This window comes from Dipodomys spectabilis, unplaced genomic scaffold, assembly GCF_019054845.1.
Source record: "Dipodomys spectabilis isolate Male_0828 unplaced genomic scaffold, ASM1905484v1 ptg000219l, whole genome shotgun sequence".
Lineage (NCBI taxonomy): Eukaryota > Metazoa > Chordata > Mammalia > Rodentia > Heteromyidae > Dipodomys > Dipodomys spectabilis.
The window spans coordinates 4,507,920-4,534,010 of NW_024870896.1; the positions used below are offsets into that span (position 1 = coordinate 4,507,920).

Genomic DNA, 26,091 nt, shown 5'->3' on the forward strand with positions numbered 1-26,091 from the left:
CACTTATCCATCTTCCTGTTATCAGCTGAAATTCTCAGAAGGGCCGCCTTCTTTCCCTTGGAACACAATGTCCATGGGAGCTGGAGAGAAATGCAGCGCCTTACTTGTGATTATCTGGGCAGGCCCTCCTCCTCCCAGCTCTCTTCTTATCCTCGGCTGCCTCCTTCCTTGTTGAAGGAAGCCAGAGAGTTACTAGTTTCGTAAGCCCAAGGATGACTGGAACAAGCGGTCTCCAACCCTGCCAGGAGAGGGCGCTATGGGGAACGTTCCCCCACTCAGGAGTGTTTCTGAGGGCGATTGTATGTCCCAAGAGGACCCCCTTTCTTTCCTAAATCAGCAACAGAGGACATCAAAAGCCATGCCCAGAAACAAACTCCTGAGTTATATAGCCCAAGCTCCCTAACACTTAACTGTCTTCCTTCACTGTACAGTTAAAGTAGCCTAACATGGCACGTCTTGTTTTACTGTTTTTTCTGCCAGCCCAAGTAAACTGCCTGTGTCCCATGCAGCCATTCTCAGTCTCCTTCTGGTGTCATTCCTTTCCTCCTGCCTCATCCCCGGGCCTGCATTCCTTCCCTCTTCCCAGATGCCTAAACTTCATACAGAATAGCTTGTTCCCCAGACAAAATATTCCGCAACAGCCTTTTAGAATTTCAACATTTCAAGAGAGTCAAGAAGAAGAGGTTTGAGACCTAAACAACGGATGGACTCGAGTCATGAATCTATATTCCAGAATAGTTAAGTGTCTATTTCAGATAAAGGCAAAGCCGGTTACCGGTGACTCATGCCTATCATCATAGCTTCTCAAGAGGCTGACTTCTGAGGATCCCAGTTCAAAGCCATCCCAGGCAATCTCCATTGAATCAGCAAAATGCCAGAAGTAGAGGTGTGGCTCAAGGGGTAGGGTGTCAGCCTAGAGCAAAAAAAACTAAAAAAGCTAAGCAAGCATATGAGGCCCTGAGTTCAAGTTCCAGAACTGACCTTCCACATACACACACACAATGAAAGATAGGCAAGTGAGGTGGCAGATTCATTAGCTTGACTTAATCCTGCCACATTATATATAGATATCAAATACTGATCCATTTTAGTGAAGGATCTGAGCCATGACCACATGGACCTCTAGGCTCTCATGGCGACTGCTGGCAGGATTGGTGAGGACAGACAGATCTCCCCTTCTGCGGGAGGAAGCCGAACTCCCAAATACACAAGGCTCAAGGACAGACACAATCTCACTGGTCTAGAATTTGCTCTTCCATGCCATCCAGCTGTCATCAAATTGGGATTTAGGTCACAAGGCTGAACAAGGCCATGGACATTTTCAGCAGGCTTCCTGGTATTAGGGTACCTGGTGTTTCTACCCGGCACTCTGCACACAATGTTGGGATTACAGGTTTGTTTTGAATTAGTAATCCTGACAAACAGTCCAATCACATCATGTTGATTCGTGATGCAACAGGCCCTGCTAACTGGGCAAATCCAGGAAAAGTTGTTCAAATAGTAAGTTAGTAACAACAGAGCAGGAGTACCACCATTCCCAGAAGGCCCCAGAGACTGGTCAGCAGTGCCTCCGATGGGCTCAACTGGACCATTGCTTCTTGGATTGAGTTTGACTGACTGGACCCAAACTCTGGATGCTTACAATCACACCATGTGATCACAGAAGGAATATCAGTGTTTTGTGTGTGTTGGTGTGTATTTACATGTAGATAGAGTGATATTTGTGCCAGTACTGGGTCTTGAATTCAGGGCCTGGGTGCTGTCACTTAGATTTTTTTGCTAAAGGCTAACAGTCCACCACTTGAGTCACAGCTCCACTTTGGGTTTTCTTTCTTTTCTTTTCTTTTTGAGTCATGGGCATGGGCACTATCTCAAGAATAGCTAGTGCTCTACCAGTTGAGCCATAGCTCCACTTCCAGCTTCTTTTGGTAATTTATTGTTAAGAGGTCTCACAGACTTTGCTGCCTGGGCTGGCTTTGAACTGTGATCTTCAGATCTCAGCCTTCTGATTAGCCAGGGTTATAGGCATGAACGACCAACACCTGGCAAGGATATTTTTTAGCCCTTTACTGGTAGAAACTCACTAAATGTGGTGGCCTTGTCATTGGGGAACAAAGATTGTGTGTGCTCTGGGGTGTGGGAGTTGGTAAAGGCTCATGGAACACAGAGCACCCTAAGTCAGCTCAACCTGCCCTCATGATGCCCTGCCCCATGTCCCTCTCCCCACAGCCCAGCGTCTGGCCAGGTACCAGGAGGCTGACTCTGAGGAGGAGGAGACTGTGCCCAGGTCCAGCACGCTGTCCCAGCGTGGCAGCATTGGGAGCCACCAGAGCGTGCGGATCATGCACCGAACCCAGAGCACCAAGTCCCACCGGCGCACCAACAGCCGTGCAGAGGCAAAGAGGGCCAGCATGCTGTCCAGGCACACGGCGTTCAGCAGCCCCATGGTGAGCGCGGCCAGGGAGGGTGGATGGCCTTGTGGGAAGGCTACCTGTCTGCCTTCCTCCTGTCTTGTCACTGCCAGCTGGGAGCTGGTGGCTCATGCCTGTCATCCTAGCTACTCAGGAGGCTGCCATTCTGAGCATCATGGCTGGAAGCCAGCCCAGGGAAAGACCATCCATGAGACCCTTATTTCTAATGAACCACCAGAAAACTGGAAGAGGCGCTGTGCCTCAAAGTGGTAGAGTGCTAGCCTTGAATAAAAAGCTCAGGGAGAGGGCCTGAGCCCTGAGTTCAAGCCCAGTGACCAACAACAACAAAAAAGTGTGTCCTATTTGATCAGATAAGCCCCTGCTGGGTACTGTGGCTCTGATCAGTTTTCTGGCTGACAGCTTTTCTACTCCCATTGTCTCTTTTCCAAAGACTCAAAGCCCTCTGTGTCATGGTGCCTATGGGCTGGGTAGCTGCTGTGTAAGCCACACAGAGAGAAAGCCTGGCCTGCCAAGTGAAATACATGAATAAAACATCAGAATAGCCAGGTGCTGGTGTCACGCCTGTAATCCTAGCTCCTCTTAGAAGGCTGAGATCCGAGGATCGTGGCTGCAAGCCAGCCTAGGTGGGAAACTTCAGGAGACTCTGATCTCCACCAGTACAAAGCCAGAAGTGAGAATATAGTCATAATATTTTGGGTACACATGTGAAAATGCAGCGTGGAAGATGGAGTGGATGGGAGGAGGGGGGAGCTGGAAGAGATGGGGAGGAGGAGCAAAGGCATGACATTCATCAAAGTGCGTGGGACTCATAAGCTGACAAGCTGTATTATAACCCCCTGGTACAACTACTTAAAGATCATCATAATTTTTTAAAAGCCAGAAGTAGAGCTGTTGCTCAGTTAATAGAGTGGCCAGCCTTGAGTGAAAAAGCTGAAGGAATAGCGCCCAGCAGTGAATTCAGTACCGTCACAAAAAGAGAGACAGACAGACAGACAGAGACAGAGGAGACAGAGACAGAGAGAGAGAGAGAAGGCAGGCAGGCAGAGAGGCAGGCAAAAGAAAACAAAAATGTCAACTGCAAAAAAGGAGAGTGGGTCCCTCTCTTTACACACACACACACACACACACACACACACACACACACACACACACACACACACACACACACACAGTATTAATTAGGTAATCCTAAATCCCATTAAAACAACTTCCTCCGACTTACCTGCTGTTCATGTACTGCCACCAGAGAGGAAAATCTCCGGAAACAAGTGGAAATTTTCTGGGTGGCCTCGCTTGTCTAGATGTGTACAGAATCTGCCACTGAACTATGATAATCTAGAGTTATGGCCACAGGGCCCCTGGGAATGCTGGGGGGGGGGGGGAAGGGGGGAGGTGGCAGGCAGGTTACTGCATTGTGGGACGTTCTCCTGAGGGAACGTCCTGTGGGGCGTTCTTCTGTAGTGTGTGTGTGTGTGTGTGTGTGTGTGTGTGTGTGTGTGTGTGTGTGTGTGTGTGTGACAGATGTGTGAAAGATCAGACTTCCTGACCTAGCAACTTCATGATTCACAAATCGTCACACACAGTATGGCAAGGGATACCTAAAGAGCCAAAAAAGAAGAAGATGATGATGATGATGACCATCATAGATAAATCATGGGTACCTTCATCCATTTTGATAGGACTTTTTTTTAATGTGGGTTTTTTTTTTTTTGTTTGTTTGTTTTTTTTCAGTCGTGGGGCCTGAACTCTGGGCCTGGGCACTGTCCTTTTGAGCCACAGTGCCACTCCCTCACAAACTTTTTTGACTGGGCCTGGCTTCCAACCACAATCCTCAAATCTCAGCCTCTTGAGTACTAGGATTACAGCTGTGAGCCACCAGCCCCTGGCTTATTATATCCATATTATAAGAAATGTTTTACTAGTTACTTGTAATAAAAACGTGCCTTTCTTCCCATATGTTTGACCTTCACTTCTACAGCTAAAATTATACACAGATGCCTTCAGAGATGACATGTATGCCTGACATGCCTTTGTTGCCAACTGTAAGAAACCACATCAAGGCCCCTGAAGTCGTTGAGCATGAAAACACTTGCTGGGTTATTCAATCAGACCCAACTGGGGGGCCTCTATTTGTTTCCCCTAGGAAAAAGACATCACGCCCGACCCGAAGCTGCTGGAGAAGGTGAGCGAGTGTGACCGACGCCTGTCCATCGCCAGGCACCAGGAACGCCCCCTGGCCCACCTCTCGCCCGAGCTGTCCGACGTGTTCGACTTCTTCATTGCGCTCACCATCTGCAACACAGTGGTGGTCACCTCCCCGGATCAGCCACGACAAAAGGCAAGTGAAGTGCTCTGTCCTCAGTCTTCCCGAAGTGACTCAGGCATGCGCGCTGCCTGCAGGGTGTGCCACTCAGCCTCAACAGCACCTCTCAAATGTGAAGGGTGGACAGGTGAGTTTGGGAGGTCTCAGCTTGCCTCAGTGTTTCCTGGACTCGGACAGGGGCAGAAGGAAGCTGCAGACAATGATCCACTCAGTACTCAGCACCCCAGAGCCACACGGGAAGAGGGGGCGGCGGGGGCAAGCTGGATTCCAATCCAGACTCTGGGTGTTCTGACTTCATGTCTTTAGATATGTCTGTGCTTCTGGTACCTCACTGGGCCCTGGGGTGATGGGTGAAGATTTATGGAGAAGCTCAGAGTGGATGTCAGATGGGTAGTAATAAGAATTCAGCGAGGCCCCTGTGGTGAAGTGGATAAGAATCGGTCAGGTTACCTAGGGGGAGAAACAGGAATCAAGTTGGTTTGGGTCTGGGCTCATATGAAGGCCCTTTCTGAAGAGAAGAAAGGTATTTTTGTTTGCTGATTTTTGTTTTTTTTGGTCAGTCCTGGGGCTTGAACTCTGGGTCTGGGCACTGTCCCTCAGCTCTTCAGCTCAAGGCTAACTCTCTACCGCTTGAGCCATAGTGCCACTTCCGGCTTTTTCTGCTTATGTGGTGCTGAGGAATCGAACCCATGGCCTCATGCATGTGAGACAAGCACTCTACCCCTGAGCCACCTTCCCTGCCTGTTTGTTTTTATGCTGGTACTGGGCTCACATTCAGTGCCAGGACACACTCACTGTGCTGTAGCTTTGTTGCCCAACACTGATGTTCTACTACGTGAGCCACCCCTCCACTCGTGACTTTTTGCTGGGAAACTGGAGATAAAAGTCTCACAGACTTTATTGCCCAAGCTGGCTTTGAATCCTGATCCTCAAATCTCAGCTTCCTGAGTAGCCAGGATGACAGGCGTGAGCCATCGCCGCCCCAGCAGAAGGGAAGGTTTTATGTGTTACCCACAGGCTCCTTAGAAGGCCTGCAGGTGGGCCACGCATCACGAGGGCTGAACCTGTGGATGTGCCAGCAAGCCAGGCAGCCTGGCAGGGGGGAAGATGAGGGCATACAGGGACTCGATCATGCCCCTACCTCCTCTTTTTCTGGGCACAGCTGAACCCAGCTGAACCCAGTGAGCCTAGTGGATCCCAAGGAGACAGGGTTGGGCACTGAGAGGCTCTCCTGCTGCCTGTTCCAAGGAGGAGCTGTTTCTTGTGGCAGAACACAGATGCCCCTTTCTGGCCTGAATGCAGTAATTCTACCCACATTAAAGCTCACTGGCACATGCGTTGTGTAAGTCTCTGAGCTGTCTAGGTTGGCTGGCAGACACAACCAGTGTAGCAATTATGTATATTATACATACTATCTATTATATATAACACATAAACATTTAACCATATAGTTAATATGATTTTAAATAACATTACATGTTATATTATATAATTATATTATAATCATGTATAATTATATAATATATATTAAATACTAGTGTATAATCATATAATTATATAATATATGTACAGTATAGAACATGCATAATTACATATTATGTTATAGTTCTATATACATATAGTGTGTCATATACATATTTTATATATTTACTTTAATAGTTAATATATTGAACATTTTTAAAGATATTTTATATAGCACAAAATTAACAACAATAATAATAATTTACTAAGAAAGGTTCTTTGGGGTTTAGAAATGTGATTTTTTTTTTAATTTAAATTTTTTAACAAAATGACACTCTGCAGCGCGTTTTGATCAGGGGAAGGAAAGGCCCAGTTTTGTGACTGGCCGTGGCGAACTGAGTCCCTCTCTGCTCACTGTGAGCCCCCCCCCGCCCCCCGCTGCGGCCCCAGGGTCCCCGCTCGCTCCTGACTCCCGCTTCTCCCGCAGGTGCGGGTGAGGTTAGAGCTCAAGTCCCCCGTGAAGACCATCGAGGGCTTCCTGCGGAGGTTCACGCCCAGCCGCCTGGCCTCGGGCTGCAGCAGCGGGAGCCTGGCCACCAAGTTCAGCCAGAAGTCGGGGTCCAGCTTCCTGTCCAACCTGTCCCACGACAGCATCTTCGACCGGCTGGGCCAGCCGGCGCCGGCCCTGGCCAGCAACGGCTACAGCAGCCAGGCCAGCGGCACGGACGGCGCCGAGGGGCCCGAGGGCGCCGGCGGCTGGAGCCCCGAGCGCGCGCAGGCCCCGGACCGCGCCGCCGCCGCCGCCGACCCCGAGCTGCGCTACGAGGCCGAGAGCCCCGACGAGGCGGCGCTGGTGTACGCGGCCCGCGCCTACAGCTGCCGGCTGGCCGACCGGCTGCACGACCAGGTGTCGGTGGAGCTGCCGCACCTGGGCCGCCTCACCTTCGAGCTGCTGCACACGCTGGGCTTCGACTCCATCCGCAAGCGCATGTCGGTGGTGATCCGCCACCCGCTCACCGACGAGATCAACGTCTACACCAAGGGCGCCGACTCCATGCTCATGGACCTGCTGCGGCCCTGCTCCCCAGGTGCGCGCCCGCGCCGCGCCGCGCCGCGCCCCGGCTCCCCGCCGGCCCGGCCCTGCTCCCCCGCCGGCCCACCGCATCCCCGCGCCCCGGCTCCCCGCCGGCCCGGCCCTGCTCCCCGCCGGCCCACCGCATCCCTGTTCCCCACCGGCCCACCGCATCCCCGCGCCCCGGCTCCCCGCCGGCCCGGCCCTGCTCCCCGCCGGCCCGGCCCTGCTCCCCGCCGGCCCGGCCCTGCTCCCCACGTGTCTGCTCCCCGCGCGCCCCTGCTCCCCACCGGCCCGGCCCTGCTCCCCGCGCGCCCCTGCTCCCCACCGGCCCGGCCCTGCTCCCCGCGCGCCCCTGCTCCCCACGCACCTGCCCTGCCCTCCACGCTCCTTCTCCCCACCTGCCCACCGCATCCCTGATCCCCCAGCACCCGCCCCGCCCCTGCACCCCACGCTCCCGCCCTCCCGCCGCGGCCCGGCTCCCCAGGTGCCCCACGAACGGCACCTTTCTCTTCCATGCCCCCCACCGAGTCCTCAGGTACCCTTCCCTCTCCCCGGTTGTATTTCTGCTCCTCAGACACTCCCTGCTCGCCCCTAAACCCCTAGGTACCCCATCGGCGTGGGGAAGTCTTGGGGCGTGGGGTTGTTCGGGGCGCGCGGGCGGGGTTCGGGCCTGGACTCCCCGGCCTGGACTCCCCGTTCGGCCGCCTTCTGCAGCAGCGAGGCCGGGGGTCGGCTGGGAAGCCCGAGTGTCCCAGCTCAACAGCCCAGGCTGAGAACCCTGAGACCCCAAGTGCTGGCAGCTTCCTTCCCGTCCCGTGCCCGGGAGCAGCCCAGCCGCCCAGGCCAGCCCAGGCCAAGGGCGGCGGCGGAGGCTGAGATCTGAGGATCGCGCTTGGAAGCCAGCCTGGGGCTGGAAGGGCCGAGAGATTCTTACCTCCAAGTCCTCCCAGAAAATGCCAGAAGTGGTGCTGTCGTGCTTATGTGGTAGTGTGCTAGCCTTGAGCCATTAAAGGACCCAAGGGGCTTTGGGACAGAGCCCGGAGTTCAAGCAAAACAAAAACCAAAGTCGCAGACTTTGCTGCCCAGGTTGGTTTCAGACCAGGATCCTCAGATCTCAGCCTCCCGAGTACCCAGGACTTGCAGGCCTGAGCCACCAAACCCCCTGTTTCAAACTAACAGCCAACTTTGGACTTGGAACTCTGGGGACGCGGGGTGCCCTACTATTTCATAAAAGGAAGAAAAGGGCCCCGGGGAGAAAGAGGGTAGATCTGCAGCAGGACATCCTGGTTTGCCCTTTCCTACTCCTTCACCGTCTCCCATTTGCCTGCCCACCTAGACGATGCCAGGGGGAGACATCAAAAGAAGATCCGAAGCAAAACACAGAATTACCTCAACCAGTACGCGGGGGAAGGCCTGCGCACCCTGTGCATCGCCAAGAGGGTGAGTGGGGGCCGCCCCTCGAGGGCTCCCTCTGGTGGCCGCCCCGCCGCCCCGCTCACCTCTGCCTGGCCTTCAACCACAGGTTCTGAGCAAAGAAGAGTATGCCTGTTGGCTGCAAAGCCACCTGGAAGCCGAATCCGCCGTGGACAACCGCGAGGAGCTCCTCTTCCAGTCTGCCATCCGCCTGGAGACCAATCTGCATCTGCTGGGTAATTTACCCCTTCCAGCTGCCGGGTGCGGTTGGAAGGGAATTGAGCTTACAGAGAGATTGGTGATCTGGAGCAGGTGGCCCTGCCCGAGCTCTGGGCACGCTCTTGAGTTGGCTGAGCCTGGTTAGGGACTAGATTGGGTCTGGCCCCATGGTAGCTTGTCTCCCAGGACCCAGAGAGAGTTCCAGGGGGCTCATATGGCAAGCAGGTGTCCCGTCCACACGGCCACCTGCCTGCCCTCTACCCAGCTTTTGCACACAAAAAAAATAGAAATGACAAGTTCTTTTGTTTTGTACCATACTGGGACTTGAACTCAGGTTCTTGTGCTTTGGGTTGGCTTTTTCCGCTCAGGGCTCTTCCTCTACTACATTTGTACTTCGGGCTTTTTGCTAGTTAATTGGAGATGACTCTGGGCTGGCTTCAAACCAGGATCCTCTCAGATCTCAGCCTCCTGAGTTATTAGCTAGGATTACAGGTGTGAACCACTAGGGCCCAACGTCAAGCCTTTGGATAACTGATCGCTGATGTATTTCATCCCTCAGACAAACCCAGGAGAACATTTATGCTCCAGAAACCGCTGATTTTTGCATTTTATAAATATTTCAGATTCACTTGGGATCAAAAGAAGACGAGCTCATTTTTATTGAAATGTGCAATTTCCTTCTGGGGGTGTTCCTATTTATATTTCATAAATACTGATCACTACTGGTAATAAATTGGGGCATTCATACTTTTGCACTTAATTTTAATATTGAATTTCAGCTTTGAGATATTTAATATAATATTTATCGACGTAGCAAAGGGATTTGTCAGTCTTTATATGCATGGGCTGCCAGCTCTGTCCTCACGGAGGAATTGGTGACAATATCAGACACTCCCTGCAACTTGGGGACCCTCCTCAGAACCCCCTACCCCCACTAGTCATACACAAAGCTCCAGAATTCTGTTAGGTTTTTTTTTGTTTTGTTGTTGTTGTTGTTGTTTTTCATTTAACAGAAAAGACTACCTTGTGTTTAGTTCCTTGGGCAGAAGAGTTGGGTGATCTACCATTTCTATATGTGCATATCTAATAGGCACATATCTAAGTGAATAGCAATTAATATTTAATAGTATAATGTGTGGTAGACATAATGAATACACATGGGAACTTCCTGTAATGTCCACCATGAACTATTCAGAAAGCCCCAAGATCCGGAGGTCTGGTGACCTATTCCACACTGCATCCTTGAGTGTGAATTACAATGCACCTCTTCCTCTTAAAAAGACATTCTGCTTACTTGGATTGATGGAACTGGGGTACTCTTATGAGCATGGGCCTCTCCCCGGCTGGGTGTGGAGCCACATGCATGTAGTCACAGCGACTCTGGAGTCTAAGCATGAGGAGAGATCCTCAGGATCCCAGGAGTATAAGGCCAGCCTGAGTAATATGGACAGACCTTATTTTCCAAAAAGCAAGCAACAAGGTCAGGGGTGATGTTGCATGCCTGTCATCCCAGGAAGGCCTGTCATACTTGGAAGGTGGAGATGGGAAGGATGAGGCTGGCATAGACAAAAACTTGAGAACCTTATCAGATACACAAACCCAAAGCAAAAGCAGCCGAGGGTGTGGTTCAAGTAGCAGCGGGCTTAGAACCCTCTTCCAGTGGACAGTGATCCCACTGTTAGCAGTGCCATCTCCTCCCTGAGATTTGGGAAGGATGTGACTGTGAGATTTCAGGATGAATTCTTGTCTTGATCTGGGTTCTGGGCTCGGTTTTTCTGTCCTGGCTCAGCCGAGAACTCGTCATTACACTCTTGAGCAAGCAATTGAGTCTTTTTTTTTTTTTTCTTTTCATCTCGGTTTTCTTATGTGCCAAGAAAAACAATGCCAATGTGCGCAGGGCCCTGGGAGGGCAAAAGGGATGTCCTGAAATCTTTGAGCATGGTTTAGGCCCAGGCCTCCTAATTGAGACCTCCCTGTTCCAGCCTCCTGGGATTATAGACAGGAGTCACCATGCAGTTTATATGTATGGTGTTCGTTTGTAGGGGGTGGTGTTGGTGTTGGAGCTTGAATTCAGGGCCTGGGTTTTGTCCCTGAACTTTTTTACTCAGTGCCGACACTCTACCACTTGAGCTATACTTCCACTTCTTGCTTTTTGGTGGTTAATTAGAAATAAGAGTCTCATAGATTTTTCCCAACCATGCTGGCTTTTGAACCATGATCCTCAAATCTCAGACTCCTGAGTATCTGGGATTACAGGTGTGAGCCATTGGTGCCCAGCTGTATTTAGGTTTTAAATGGCAAGGCCTAGGCTAGAAAATAAAAGCAATCCTCACTCACCACTATTTAGGACCATGGCTGGAGCCACGAATAGGCCATTTAGGGGTACTATATTGTTTCAACTCTTCGGCTTCATTTTTTTTTTTTTTGGTCTGTCATGGGGCTTTAACTCTGGGCCTGGGCACTATCCCTCAGCTCTTCAGCTCAAGGAGAGCACTCTACCACTTGAGCCACAGCACCACTTCCAGTTTTCTGGGTGTTTTGCTGGAGATAAGAGTCACAGAATTTCCTGCCTGGACTGGCTTTGAACCGCGATCCTCCGATCTCAGCCTCCTGAGTAGCTAGGATGACAGGTGTGAGCCACCGGCGCCCAGCTAGCTTTATTTTTTTCATCTCTCTGAACCAAGTACCTATTTCTAAAGATCTTTTCATTTAGATGCTAGTGTTTCATAGCCTCGAGAGACCCACAAATAAATACCATCAGTGGAAAAGTTCCGCATCCACACCTTATCCTGGAAATTTTCTTTTCCTGCACATTCTGGCCAAAGACTCTAAATTCAGAGGAGAGTGTTCTATTTGTCTCCCTCCTTTCCCCCCCCCCCCCCCCCAGCACCTTTACCTGTGGCCATTTTCTTGCTAGTTCGTCTGGAGTGTCACCTGCAGCTCCACTACAGGGGACATCTTATCCTTTCCCATGGAAAAGTCACCTGGCACAGAGGTGGCATGGTGGCCCCAACCCAACTCTGAACTCTCCAACCTCCCATACTTTAACACTCACAAATGCCAAGCCCTCCCCTGGGTCCCATGGGCATTTAGCCAGAGTTACGTAAGTTATATCACATACAGCCACCTTGGGAGATGCGCTTCAGATCACTTAATAAAGGCCTTTTCTCTTTGAATGCTGCCGTATTTCATGCTGAGGTCAGGTGAACCTTCCAGAATTCCAAGAGTTTCCTAGAATTCTGTGCGTGACCCAGACCTGCAGGGTTTCTAGGTCAGGTTAAGGGAGGGACGTCCCCCAAGAGGGAGCTCATTGGCCAGTAACTCCTGAAATGAAGGAAGTTCTAGGGTGCTTTTGGTTGCTGCTGTTGTTTGGTTTAGGTTTTTGTTTTGTTTTGTTTTCTGTTATTTATATTTATTTTTTGTTAGTCGTGGGGTTGGAACTCGGCCTAGCACTATACCACTTTGAGCCACAGCACCACTTCCGGTTCTCTGGTAGTTAATTGGAGATAAGAGTCTCATGGCCTTTCCTGTGTGCGCTGGCTTCGATCCATGATCCTCAGATCTCAGTCTCCTGAGTAGCCAGGATTACAGGTGTGAGCCACCAGCACCTGGCATTTCTGTTTTTCTTTTGGGCTGGGATTTGAACTCAGAGTCTCATGCTTGTTAAGTGGACACCCTGCCACTTAAGCCATGCCGGCATCTCTGTCCCTTCTCTGCCTTTCGTGATTTTCTGTATAAGACCTCATGTTTTTGCCTGGGCTGGCTATGCATACACAGGCTGTCTTCCTGTTGATTCATCCTGTAGCTGGAATCACAGGCGTGCTCAGCGCAGTAGTTGTGATAGGGTCCTGCTGACTTTTTGTTTAGTTGGTCTCTTCTCACACTTCTCCCAATCAGGTTCTCTCTGAGAACCAGAGATGACAAGAATACCCAGCCTGGGAAGTTCCAGTTTTAAGGTGTTAGCAGCAGCGGGTGACTCCTGCCTGTTATCCTAGCTGCTCTGGAGGCTGAGCTCTGAGTATTGTAATTGGAAGCCTGCCGAGGAAGGAAAGTCTTTAGACTCTTATTTCCAGTTAACCACACAAAAAGCCAGAAGTGAAGGTGTGTCTGGAGGTAGTTCACTATCATTAAGAAAAAAAATAATAAAGCGCAGGGACCATTCAGACCCTGAATTCAAGTTCTAGAACCAGCAAGTGTGCATACGACCACCCACTCACCCCTACACACATAAGCTAGAATTGGAAGTATGGCTCTAGTGATAAAAGCGCCATCCTTGAGCAAAAAAAAAAAAAAAGCTAAATTAGGAGCCGGGCACCAGTGGCTTACCCTTATCATCCTAGCTACTCAGGAGGATCAGGAGGATCAATCCAAGGATCAGGATTCAAAGCCAGCCCTGACAGGAAAGTCCATGGTGCTCTTATCTCCAGTGAACCACCAGAGAACCAGAAGTGGCGCTGTGGCTCAAAGTGGTAGAGCGCCAACCTTGAGCACAAAAGCTCAAGTCCAGCGCCCAGGCCTTGAGTTCCAATTCTATGGCCAACAAAAGAAATTGGAGAAAAAAAAAAAAAGAAGAAGAGGAAAAGAAACTAAGGCAACAGCATCCAGGCCCTGAATTCAAGCCTCAGTCTTGACACTAGACAAATAATGTCGATGCCATCTGCTTTGGTAACAAGTGGTGAATGGCTCTGAGCAATGGTGGTGTTGGCAGAAACTTGCCAGAGGATATGTTAGATTTTAAATATGGCCCTTTGTGCCTCTGCCTCACAACTCATGTAAAGTTCTGAGTTCGCTTCCTAAAGCAGAAGGAACTCGAGGCCCTTGGAGTCTGCAACACGGATGTTCAGTGACTCCAACAGCTCTGCAGTGTTGAATCACGACAATTTTCCAAATGAGAAATGGCTTTGCCTGTGGGTAGCGCCCTCTGCAGGGTGCAGGCAGTCAGGGTGTATCTGATGTGTTCAGTGGAGCCCTTGCAGGTGGGGAGGGGCTAACACACTACCGCTCCATGTGATCAGGGGCCACTGGGATTGAGGATCGCCTGCAAGATGGAGTCCCAGAAACCATCGCTAAATTTCGGCAAGCCGGCCTGCAGATCTGGGTCCTCACTGGAGACAAACAAGAGACGGCCATCAACATTGCGTACGCCTGCAAGCTCCTAGACCATGGCGAGGAAGTCATCACTCTCAATGCTGATTCCCAGGTAGCTTGGTTTCGGGGAGGCTCTGCCTCTGTCCCCATGTCCTGGGAAGAGGTGGGGGGGGCTCATGGCAGGGCTCCTTTGGGGAAGCCATCTAGGAGACTTCTGTCTCTAGCGGCTGCTGTGGGAAGATCCTTTGCTTCCTGAACCTCCCCCCCCCCCCCACTAGGTGCTGGAGCTCTGTCTCTGGGACTTTAGGATATGTTTGGAAGATGTGGAGGTTTTTCTTTTTTAGTGCCAAAAGAATACGCAGCTGGACTTGATGATCACTAAGTTGGACCTTTTTATTCTTGACATACTATAGTATGGGAGAATTTGTTTTGCTCAGGAGGTCACGTGTGTGTGTGTGTGTGTGTGTGTGTGTGTGTGTGTGTGTGTGTGTGTGTGTGTGTGTGTGTGTGTGTAGCCAACTCTGGGCTCCATTTTGCATTGATTTCCTCTAGATCAGTAGCTGTCTTTGGGATACACCAACAGGGACCCAAGGATCTTTGCAGTCAAGTCACGTGTGTCCCTTAAATCCCCAAGAATGTAAGGAGCACGTAGCCTCACCTACTAGCCTCTGTGCCGGCTCTGAGCAAACTTCTGGAGCCAAGCATGAGCTCAACTCAGAATATGGCCTTGGGCCAGGCACGGGTGGCTCACGCCTGTAGTCCTTGCTACTCAGGAGGCTGAGATCTGAGGATCGAGGTTTGAAGCCAGCCCGGGCAGGAAAATCTGTAAGACCCTTATCTCCAATTCACCACCCAAAAGCCTGTAGTGGAGCTGTGGCTCCAGTGGTAGAGCACTAACCTTGGGCAAACAAAATAATAATAACAACAACAACAACTCAAGAACAGCCCTCAGGTCCTAAGTTCAAGTCCCAGAACTGGCACACACAAATATATATATATTTGTTTTATGTATATGTAGTCTGGGGGCTGGTTCATAGATTCTCGATAGGGCAAATGATCAAAGCGATAAAAGCTCTTCTAAGGCTCAAAACCAGACTCGCTAATTCCTTCGCAGTTTGACACCCAGACCCTGATTTTCAGACACTGTTACCTATTCATAATACCTCCCCCCTTCCCCCCTCCCCCCCCCCCCACTATACTACTGAAGCCAACATTTGCTTATTTGCAGAGTCTCAAAGACTTTGCTGTCCCAGGTGGCTTCAAACTAGGATCCTCTGGATCTCAGCCTCCTAAGTAGCTAGGATTACAGGTGTCAGCCACTGGTGCCGGCCTAAATCCTATTTTTTTTTTTTGGGTCCGGTCGTGGGGCCTGAACTCTGGGCCTGGGCGCTGTCCCTCAGCTCTTCAGCTCAAGGCTAGCGCTCTACCACTTGAGCCACAGCGCCACTTCCAGCTTTTTTCTTTTTGCTTATGTGGTGCTGAGGAATCGAACCAAGGGCCTCACGCATGCAAGGCAAGCGCTCTACCACTGAGCCACCTTCGCTCGAGGGACCCGCAACGATAGTCCTCCTTTTATTTTTTTTAGTTTATTTAGTTATTTATGATACTGGTCGTGTGAGGCTTCTCTTCTGGTAAGTTGTTGTTTTCTGTTACTAGGAGTTAAATTCAGGGCCTCGTGGTTGCTAGGCACGTACTGCTTTGCTGGAACCACACCCCTCCCCACTTCTGCTATAACTCTTGCCTGGGCTGGCCTCAAAAGCATTTTCTTCTTCTGCCTTTGTGGCAGCTGAGATTATAGGCATGCACCAATACACCTGGCCCTTTTGGTCAGGTTTAATAGCAGTATACTAATTTCATCAATCTTTCAAAGAACAAGGTTTTAGTTTCTTTATTATTTTTTGTACAGGTAACTGGGGCTTGAACTCAGGATTGGGAGCTGTCTTTTAGCTTTTTCTGCTCCTACTACTTGAGCCACAGCTCCATTAATTGGAAATAACAGTCTCACAGATTTTCCAGGCCCAGGCTGGCTTTGAAGTGTTGATCTTCTGATCTCAATTTTCTCCAGTAGCTAGGATGACAGGTTCGAGCCACCAGTGCCTGGCAAGATTTTGGTTTCACCGATGAACGTTTGTCCTTTATTTTTTTGTTTTTAATTTTATTGATATCTGCTGTTGCCTCTTTTGTGTTCGATTTCTTTCCCTAGTTTCTCAAAATACAGTCATGTGTTTCTGATCTGAGAATATTTTTCTGTTTCTCACGAGCACAATTTTGTGCTTTCATCTACATATTCAGCTCAAGATTGTTTTTGGAATTGTTGCCCTGAAAATTCTTGTTTGAGCCTGAGTTTGTTTAGAAGGATTCACTTTCATTTTGAAGCGTCTGAAGGTTTTTCCTGTGGTCTTTCTCTTACTGATTTCTAGTTTAATTCCATTATGGTATGAGAACCTGCATTTTAGAATTTCAGTTTGGTCTTTTTTTTTTTTATTTCTAATTTTAGTGTGTTGTAGCAGGACTGGAGCTTGAATTCAGGACATCTCCCTCTCCCTCTCAACTTTCTGGCTTACAGCTAGCGCTCTATCATTTGAGCCATGCCTCCAGTCCTATTTATTTACTTATTTAATTGACTTCTGTGCCAGTCCTGGGGCTTAAACTCTAAGCCTGGGCTCTGTCCCTGAGCTGCTTTGGCTCAACACTAACACTTGAGCCACAGCACCACTTGGCTTTTTCTGAGTAGTTTATTGGAGGTAAGAATCTCCCAGATTTTCCTGCCTGGGCTGGCCTAGAACTGCAATCCTTAAGCCTCAGCCTCCTGAGTAGCTAGGATTACAGGTATGAGCCACAAGCACCCAGCTGTTGACTTATTGTTGACTTGGTGTTTGCTTCTTAGGCTTTTCTGTTGTAAACTTTTCTCTTTTTCTGCCCACACTATACTCATTCAAAGAAGTCACTAGACAGAGCTCATATTGAGGAAATATGGAGTTTGAGTTGCATGCTAGGGGCTCACACCAGCCCAACACCCCATCCTAGCTACTCAGGAAGCTGAGATCCCGAGGATTGTGACTTGAGGTCAGCCTGGATAGAAAAGTCTCTGAGACTCAGTCTCCAAAATAACCAGCCTAAAAGGTGGGCTGGAGGCATAGCTCAAGTAGTAAAGGGCCTGCTACCCGAGGAGGCTGAAGGAGAACCCTGACTTTGATCCCAGTGCCAGGAGAGAGGCGGGGGAGGGAGGGAGAGGAGGAGGGAGAGAGAAAGAAAGAGGAGAGGCAGGGAGAAAGAGAGGAACGAAAGAGAAGGAAAGGGAGGAAGGGAAAGAAAGAAAAGAGAGAGGGAGAAGAGAGGCGGGGAGAAAGAGGAGAAAGAAGGAAGGGAGGAAGGAAGGGGGAAGGAAGGAAGGAAGGAAGAAAAGAAGGAAGGAAGAAAAGGAAGGGAGGAAGGAAGGAAGGAAGGAAGGTAGGAAGGTAGGTTAGGGCCTCGGAACTATTAAGCACTTAGAGCTCCTTGCCAATCATCTCACCTGGTGTGAGACATTTTACGTTATAATATGATCCATCTTTCAAGCATCTACTGCTTTCTTTCCTTTGCAGAAAGAAAGACCTCCCCCTTCAGCTGACCTTTCTGGAGGTCATCCTCCCTCCCCCCTCACACTCCCTCCCCCACCCCAGGTCATCGGATCTGGCAGCCTGGGGCCCTGGAAAGCAGTCAGCTCAGAGCTCCCAGCGCCGGGTGACCGGGGGAGTCCGTGGTGTGACCCCCGAGTGAACCACACCGCCCTCTTCATGTCCTTTTCAGGAAGCGTGTGCAGCCCTCCTGGATCAGTGCCTGCAGTATGTGCAATCCAGGGGGCCCTACAGTGCCCCCGAGAACACGGAAAGCAATGTGAGCGTGGGGTTCTCCCCTCTCTACCCAGCCTCCACGTCCTCGGCCTCCGGCCCCAGCCCCAGCCTCGTGATCGACGGGAGAAGCCTAGCGTATGCCTTGGAGAAAAACCTGGAGGACAGATTTCTCTTCCTGGCCAAGCAGTGCCGCTCGGTCCTCTGCTGTCGGTCCACCCCTCTGCAGAAGAGCATGGTGGTGAAGCTGGTGCGAAGCAAGCTCAAGGCCATGACGCTGGCCATAGGCAAGTATCGGGAGCGGCCGGGCAGCGCCGGAATCCATGGCTGTCTCATTCCGCCGCTTCCTCCCTTACAGCCTGGATGTTTGATTTCCTTCCACACAGCGCTGAAACAATTGTGGGGAGGGGGGAAATTCTTCACTGTTGGTTCCATTTGTGACACAGTTACTGATGTGATAACTCGGGTGGCAAGTTCTAGACATGTCAAGCTTAACTGGAAGCTAGGCGCTGGTGGTTCACACCTGTAGTCCTAGCTACCCGGGAGGCTGAGATCTGAGGACAGAGGGTTGAAGCCAACCCTGGCAGAAAAGTCTGTGAGAACCTTATCTCTGATAAAGCAGCAAAATGGTGGGGATGGAGGTGTGGCGCCAGCGATAAGAGCCTTTGAAGAAAGAAAGAGAGAGAGAGAGGGAAGGAAGGAGGGAGGGAGGGAGAGAGAAAAGAAAGCAAGCAAACAAGAGTGAGGCCCTGAGTTCAAGCCCCCCTGTAGGTACACAAGCACGTCCACAGCATGTGCCTGTACACACACACACACACACACACACAGAGCTTACTTGGATAGCCACAAAATATAGTAGTAGGTACACAGAATATTAAGAAGTCAATAACCCAGTGGTAATTTCAGAAGACGAGACAGATAAGGTATTGTCTGACCCAGATAGTCCTGGCTGCAGGAAGGTCCCAGGTGCCCAGCATTAGCCCAATCCAAGGAAAAAACGCCCTCTGTGAGGGCTTTGAGTCACTCTGTGTCTTTTGGGATTTGAGGCTGTTTCTTGTAGGAACCCAGAAACTGTAATGATCAAAATCCCTAGTCTGTTTCTTTGCCTCTCTCCCTCCCTCCCTTCCTTCTTCCCCTCTTCCCCTCCCTCTCCCTCTCCCTCTCCTCTCTTCTCCTCTTCTCCTCTTCTCCCTCCCTCACCAGGCTTGGCCTCATGTTCTCATTCGGCTTGCCTGCCCACGGCACACTTCTAGCCCAGCATTTTTGGCTGGTTCTTTGGAGATGGAGTCACACCGACTTTTCTACCTGTGCTGGCTTCGAACCTCAAATTGCCCCCAGATTGCAGCCTCTTGAGTAGTTAGGATTACAGGTGTAAGCGGCTGGCGCCTGGCCCCCTACATCTCTTGTGAGCTCAGCTTCACAAATGGTGTTAAGATGGACATCTTATAGGAACAACAAGATCTGAATAGCCATACAGTTTTATATAGAAACAACGCGATCTGAATAGCCATACAGTTTTATATCATATAGAAACAACGAGATCTGAATAGCCATACAGTTTTCCCTCATTAAGTAAACTTAAGGACATGTATCTAACGGTATTTTTCCCCTTTTAAGCACTATTAGCTGAAGAACCTTCTAGGTTGCTCTCCAGTGATTCCCCCAGGGGCAATTTCTCCTACTTGGGGGTCAAGCGGAGTCTCTAGCACAGGCTCAGGGACTCTGCAGTGCCACCTAGTGGTGAGAAAGCTAGAAAGGCGGAGTCTACCATGATAACCCATGGTCATGTCCGCCAGAAATCACCCCTTGTAGAGGGAGGGTTGACATCCTGACCTCAGGGCACCTTATCAGGTAGGAGAAGGCTGATTTAAAGCCTTAAATGTGGCGGGGGGAGGAGGGTTAAGAGTGAGGTCCTTGATCAAAGCAGTTGTCAAGCAGACACAGCCTTTGCTCCCTTAACACGCTGGGGTCCGTCTTTATCATCATGTACCTGGAGTGGCCCTCGGGGTTTCTTGGAGCAAGTGGATGGTAAGAACAGTGGGTTACTGCCTAAACATGGGTTCCAGGCCACTCACTACTCACCCATGTCCTTGGTACTTCGGTACCCTCTGAGAGAACATGAGGACGAGTCTGCCTCAAAGCCTGGGGTGCAGGGTGAGTGGGAAATGATGTTCTCACAGCCTGCTCAGCAGCCGACTCCGCCCACGAGTCACAAAGCAGAAGTCCAAGCCAAGGGCTGGTGGCTCATACCTGTAATCCCAGCCCACTCAGAAAGCTGAGCTCTGAGGACTGAGATTTGAAGCCAAGCCCCAGGCAGGAAAATATGTGAGAGACTCTTGTCTCTAATTAACCCAACAAAAAGCCGAAGTGAGCCAGGTGCAAGTAGCTCACGCCTACAGTCCCAGCCACTCCGGAGGCTGAGTTCTGAGGATTGCAGTTGGAAGCCATGCTTGGGTAGGAAAGGCCATGAGACTCTTATCTCCAAGAAACTACTTCAGAAAAAGTATTGTGGCTCAAGTGGTAAAACTGCAAACCCTGAGCAAAAGCAACTCAGGGACAGAGCCAACAAGGCTCAAGAGTTCAAGTCCCAGAACAAGCACACGCAAAAAAAGCCAGACGTGGAGCTTTGTGGCTCAAGCACTGGAGTGCTAGCCTTGAGTGACAAAGCTGTGGGACAGTGCCCAGCTTATGGCTACACTCTGCCTTCGTTAATCTTCATGTTGTATCATTAGTGCACCTGTCACTTCTATGATTTGAGCTATTCTGCCACGAGCTCCCAGAATGCTCACTGCCCCTGAGGAGTAATGCTTTTATATCTCTACTTTGCCTCTTCCTGAAGGTGATGGGAACTCTTGCCCTTAGGATCTTAAAACCTGTTGTCGGCCAGTCGTTTCCACAGAATAAGCAGAAATTCTCATTCACTACATCCTCAGAGAGACCAAAAGATATACACACTAAGTGCTAATCAATGTGAAGGGAAAAAAAAATCTCTGTAGTTGCTGGGCAGAATGAAAGCTCCTCCATGTAGGTGAGCGTAAACTGCTTGGGTGGGTCTGAATTGGAGCTGCCTGGCTGGAATAGCTGAGTTCTTGTAAACAAGAAAGGGGATGATGAGCGCATCCTTCATTATGCCAGACACCGAGGGCTGTGTCTGTACAGGAGCCAATACTGTAGAGGGAACATCGAATTAAAAGGTGACTCAGTGTGGAACTGCTTTGGGGAGCACTTCTTGATTAGCCAGATGGCAACCTCTAGTTTATTCCAACTGCTTACCTCCATCCTCCCAGAGAAGATGCTAGAATTGCTATTTTCTCTGATCTTCCCCATGATTCATTCACAAAACCCAATCTAGTGGGGACCTCATCTTAGGCCAATTTACTTCTGTGCTGCTCAGCTGGCTGCCAGTGGCTCACACCTATAATCTTAGCTACCCAGGAGGCTGCGATCTGAGGATCATGGTTCGAAGCCACCCCGGGCAGGAAAAGTGTGTGACTCTTATCTCTAGTTAGCCACCAAAGGTCAGACGTGAAGCTGTGGCTCAAATAGAAAAGTGCTAACCTTGAGTGGGGGCAAAAAAAGGCTAAAGAATAGCATGTAGGCCCTGAGTTCAAGCCCCAAGACCAGCACACCACACACACACACACACACACACACACACACACACACACACACACACACACACACACACACACACACACCTTATTCTATACATCCCAAGTGACTCTTCCTGCCTTTGTTCTTTCTAGGTGATGGAGCCAATGATGTCAGCATGATCCAGGTGGCAGACGTGGGCGTGGGAATCTCAGGCCAAGAGGGCATGCAGGTACTGACCAATAGGGGCTGTCCGCTGGAACCAGTCTCATTGGCCTCTTGTCCTGTCATTCTTCAAGCTGTCTTAACTTTCCTCTGGGCACCTCCAGACAAAGCTAAGGAATTGGCCTTCAGGACTGGCCTTTTGCGAAGCTAGTAAGTAGCAGAAGATACGGTAGATATGGTGGAATGTCAGTTGCTCTGTATTTTTACAAAGCAATGTGCAATACCTGTGTCTGCCCATGTCTATACACGTGTATTTTGGGGAGATCTGGTTTAGCAGGAGGCAAGGCGAGTTAGCACCAGCAAACCAGGTTAGCCCTGGGAAGCATTCTCTATTTTCTATTCCTAAACACTGCCAATACCCTGTGGAAACTGCCTTTGTTATGGTGCTCTTGGTACTACTAAAAGATTAAATGTCCGTCTCTGTGTGTGTGTGTGTGTGTGTGTGTGTGTGTGTGTGTGTGTGTGTGTGTGTGTGTGTGTGTGCTGGTCTTAGGGCTTGAACTCAGGGCCTTCACTGTCTTGTTTAGCTTTCTCTGTCAAGGTTGGTGCTCTACCACTTGAGCCATGCCTCCACTTCTTTTGGCTTTTTTGGTGGTTAACTGGAGATGAGAGTCCTATAGACTTTTCTGCGCATGCTGGCTTTTTGAACTATGATCCTCAGACTGCAGCCTCTTGAATAGAGAGGATTATAGGTCTGAGCCAGTGGTGCCTGCTCAAATGGAGACTTTAGGGAACACTTAATTCAGTGTGTTTCTAAAAACTGGATGGTTGATCGCCACTTATTAATTAATGGAACTACTTACACATTCACTTGATTGGTGATTATTTATTTAAGCGCTTTCTTATGGGTAGGAGGCCTGTACAGTTAATGTTTCCTTGATGTTAAATAACTCAAGTAACAGATCCTCAGCTGGAGGCCTGGTGTAGTTGTCCCTCAATATCTGTGGGGAACTGCATCCAGGACCCTTGTAGACGCCCAAATCCAGAAATGCATTTACATGAATTCATATGTTTGCAGATTATCCTCACACAACCTCTAATATACATCTAATCATCTCTAGTTACTTTTAATGCAAATGCAGTATAAACGTTTGTGATACTGTTTAGGGACTAATAACAAGGAAGAAAATCTGTACATTTGCAGTACTTGTTTTCCACGTTTGTTTCCAGCCACAGTTGTTGTTGTTTTCCATTTTTTTCTTTTTTATGTCTGAGACCAGAACTCGAACTCAGTCCCTGATGCTGTTGCTCCTTGGCTAGGGCTCTAATGGAGCCAGGCTTCTCAATATGGTGGTTCAGATCAGTCCTAGCTTCTCAGCAGATGCAGAAGTGTTTTTCATTGTCCATCTGCTTGCCCATAATGGCCTCTCTACCAAGCCTGGGTTGGCAAGCTCTCTTTTTTTTGGTAGGTCATGGGGTTTGAACTCTGGGTCTGGGCACTGTCAATGAGCTCTTCAGCTCAAGGCAAGCACTCTGCCACTTGAGCCACAGCGTCACTTCCGGTTTTCTGACAGTTAATTGGAGATAAGAGTCTCACAGACTTTACCACCTGGGCTGGCTTTGAACCGAGATCCTCAGATCTCAGTCTCCTGAGTAGCTAGGATTACAGGCGTGAGCCACTGGCACCTGGGATCAAACTCCTTTTTATTCTTGCTTTCTCTCAGTGGCTCAGCCCCTACCCCTGAGGTCCCAGCCACCACAGCAAAGGACTCACCTCAGTGTCCCTTCACTCGACATCTAGACCTCAAAGAGGAGTTCAGCCAGGTGCTAGTGGTTCACGCCTATGATCCTAGCCACTCAGGAGACTGAGATCTGAGGATTGTGGTTGGAACCAAGACGGGAAAGCCTGTGAGACTCTTATTGCCAGTGAATCGCCAAAAGAGCTGGAAGTGGAGCCATGGCTTTATAGAGTGCTAGCCTTGAACAACATAGTTCAAGGACAGCGCCCAGGCCCTGAGTTCAAGCCCCAGAACCAGCACACACACAAAAAAACCCCACAAAAAACAAAAACCGACATTAAAACAAACAAAAAACAAGACCTTGCTACATCTACCCCATTACCTGTTGTTCATCCTCGGAAGCTTTAAATGAGTCCTATAAAGCGATCTCCCTGAGGGCCTATTGAGAATAATTTGGTTTTGATGGAAAGAGATGATGGGGGGGAGGGGGGGGAAGAGGGCAAAGCCACACCTAACACTGAGTTTGAAGCTGGGTGGTTTTTTGTTGGCTTTCTTCCCACCATCCATCCATTGCCATGCATTTGGGAACGGGGACAGGGCTTATGACAAAGAGGCATGGCTGATAACCAAATCTCCCCTCCCTCTCAAGGCAGTGATGGCCAGTGACTTTGCAGTGCCCAGATTCCGATACCTGGAGAAACTCCTCATTGTCCACGGCCATTGGTGCTACTCCCGCCTGGCGAACATGGTGCTGTACTTCTTCTACAAAAACACAGTACGTATTACACACCTGTCACCAAGAAGGTGACTGCGGTGTATGACCGGGTGCCAGTGGTTCACATCGGGAACCCTAGGTACTCAGGAGGCTGAGGTCTGAGGATCGTGGCTCAAAGCCACGCAAGGCAGAAATGTCCATGAGACCCTTCTCTCCAATTAACCAGCAAAAAGCTGAAAGGGGGGGGGGGCTTGTGTCTCAAGTGGCAAGGCACCAACCTTTAGCAAGAAAGAAGAAAGGAGAGCATGAAGCCCCAAGTTCAAGCCCCAGAACAGCTTGAGTGAGAGAGAGAGAGAGTGGGGAGGGAAGTTTCTAGATGCTCTGCTGAGACGTTGCTTGGTTGTTTCTTGGGACTAAAGGAACCAATATAGGTGCACTCTCAAGATAAATGATCTATTACAGGCATCCCATAGAGGTAGTTGTCTAGTCAAGATTGTCCCATACTTTGCTGAAAAAGAAAAGTAAAATAAAAGGCGCATTTTTTTTCTCATTTCATATGAAAATCTCCATGCTGCCTCTAGCCTGCCGCCTGTGTGCCTCCTGTTCACGCTCTCAGTGGTTTGTGATGCCTGCCGTTCTGTTCTCCACTTCTCCCACCCACTCTCTCTCATCTCATTTTCCAACATCTTCTAGCAAATGAGTACGGAGGCCCAGAACCCGTCAGGGCGTGTCTAATGGAAAGACGCGGCAGGTGCACTGTTCTTCCCTTGGGAGTTCAGCCCTCCCGTCCTCACAACCCAGCACTGAGAAGCCTTAGCTGCAAACCCAGAGGCTCCTCCCCCTTCCCAGGAGTCGACAGCCAATGGGAATGGTCAGGCTGGAATCCAGCCTTATTTCTTTCATTCTTTACAAGTGGAATCTGAAGCAAGTTCAAGGTGCACCTTGGCTTACTGTAGAGCTGTGTCGTCCTGATACTCATTACACAACAGTTATATGGCAAGCTGCAAATGGCAGTAGCTACATGAGCTCCACCTAGCCTACCCACCATCACACTTAACTACATGAGCATATGGTAGGGTGTTGGCTGTTTTCCCCCATGGTCTTGTGGTTGACTTGGAACTGCGGCTCAAAGCCACGGCTGAGCATTTCAGAAGAAGACTGGACTGCGTATCCCCAGCCTTGGCAAAGTTGAAATTCAGAGTTCAGAGGAAGGCACCAAGAAGCTGTTAAAAAGTCATGTTGAATTGTGATGGTCCACACTAGTTATTCCATCTGCTCCAGAGATGGGGAGAGGAGGATTGAGGGTCGAGGCCAGCTGTTGCAAAGGAAGCACAAGACCCTATCTGAAAAACTAAAAGCAAAATTATTAGGAGGTATGGCTCAAATGGTAGAGTGCTCACCTTACATGTGCCAGGTTTCTGAGTTTAAATCCCAGTACCAGGAATTTTAAAAAAAGTGGAAAATAATACCCTACGTCAAATCATGGTAAGTTGAGGACCAGCTATATTTACCTTCTTTGGATTTTTCTTTACCTAAAAGATAAAACCTGGGAATTGAGCTAACTCTGGTTGCAAGAATGATAACCTGGTATTGTTGGCTATATATCCTGGCTGTGCTCAGAAGACTGAGTTTGAAGCTAGCCTGGGCAGAAAGAGACTCTTATCTCCAATTAACTACCAAAAAAAAAAAAAAAAAGCCAGGTGCTGGTGGCTCACACTTGTAATTGTAGCTACTTAGGAGGCTGAGATCTGAGAATCATGGTTCATCGCCAGCCCAGGCAGTCAGTCTATGAGACTCTTATCTCCAGTGAATCACCAGGAAACCAGAAGTAGCATTGTGATTCAAAGTAGTAGAGTGTTAGCCTTGAGCAAAAGAGCTCAGTGAGGTGCCCAGGCCCTGAGTTCAAGCCCCATAACTGACCAACAAAAAGACAAAAGGCGTGGCTCAAGGGGTAGAGTGGGATCCTTGAGCAAAGAACTTAAGGAACAACTCCAAACCCTGCGTTCAAGCTCCAGTAAGAGCACAGAAAAAGAGAGAGGA

The 26,091-nt window shown here is 49.6% G+C and overlaps 1 protein-coding gene across 1 annotated transcript in view; it reads left to right on the forward strand.

Moving 5' to 3' along the window:
• Atp10a (ATPase phospholipid transporting 10A (putative)) overlaps positions 1 to 26,091 on the forward strand; it is an 89,605-nt gene that overhangs the window by 55,702 nt on the left and 7,812 nt on the right. The window contains exons 8-16 of the mRNA XM_042697493.1: positions 2,230 to 2,447; positions 4,576 to 4,770; positions 6,704 to 7,304; positions 8,628 to 8,731; positions 8,814 to 8,940; positions 13,939 to 14,123; positions 17,801 to 18,128; positions 21,588 to 21,664; positions 23,986 to 24,111. Of these exons, the coding sequence (XP_042553427.1) occupies positions 2,230 to 2,447; positions 4,576 to 4,770; positions 6,704 to 7,304; positions 8,628 to 8,731; positions 8,814 to 8,940; positions 13,939 to 14,123; positions 17,801 to 18,128; positions 21,588 to 21,664; positions 23,986 to 24,111 (1,961 nt within the window). The remainder of the gene's footprint in view (positions 1 to 2,229; positions 2,448 to 4,575; positions 4,771 to 6,703; positions 7,305 to 8,627; positions 8,732 to 8,813; positions 8,941 to 13,938; positions 14,124 to 17,800; positions 18,129 to 21,587; positions 21,665 to 23,985; positions 24,112 to 26,091) is intronic.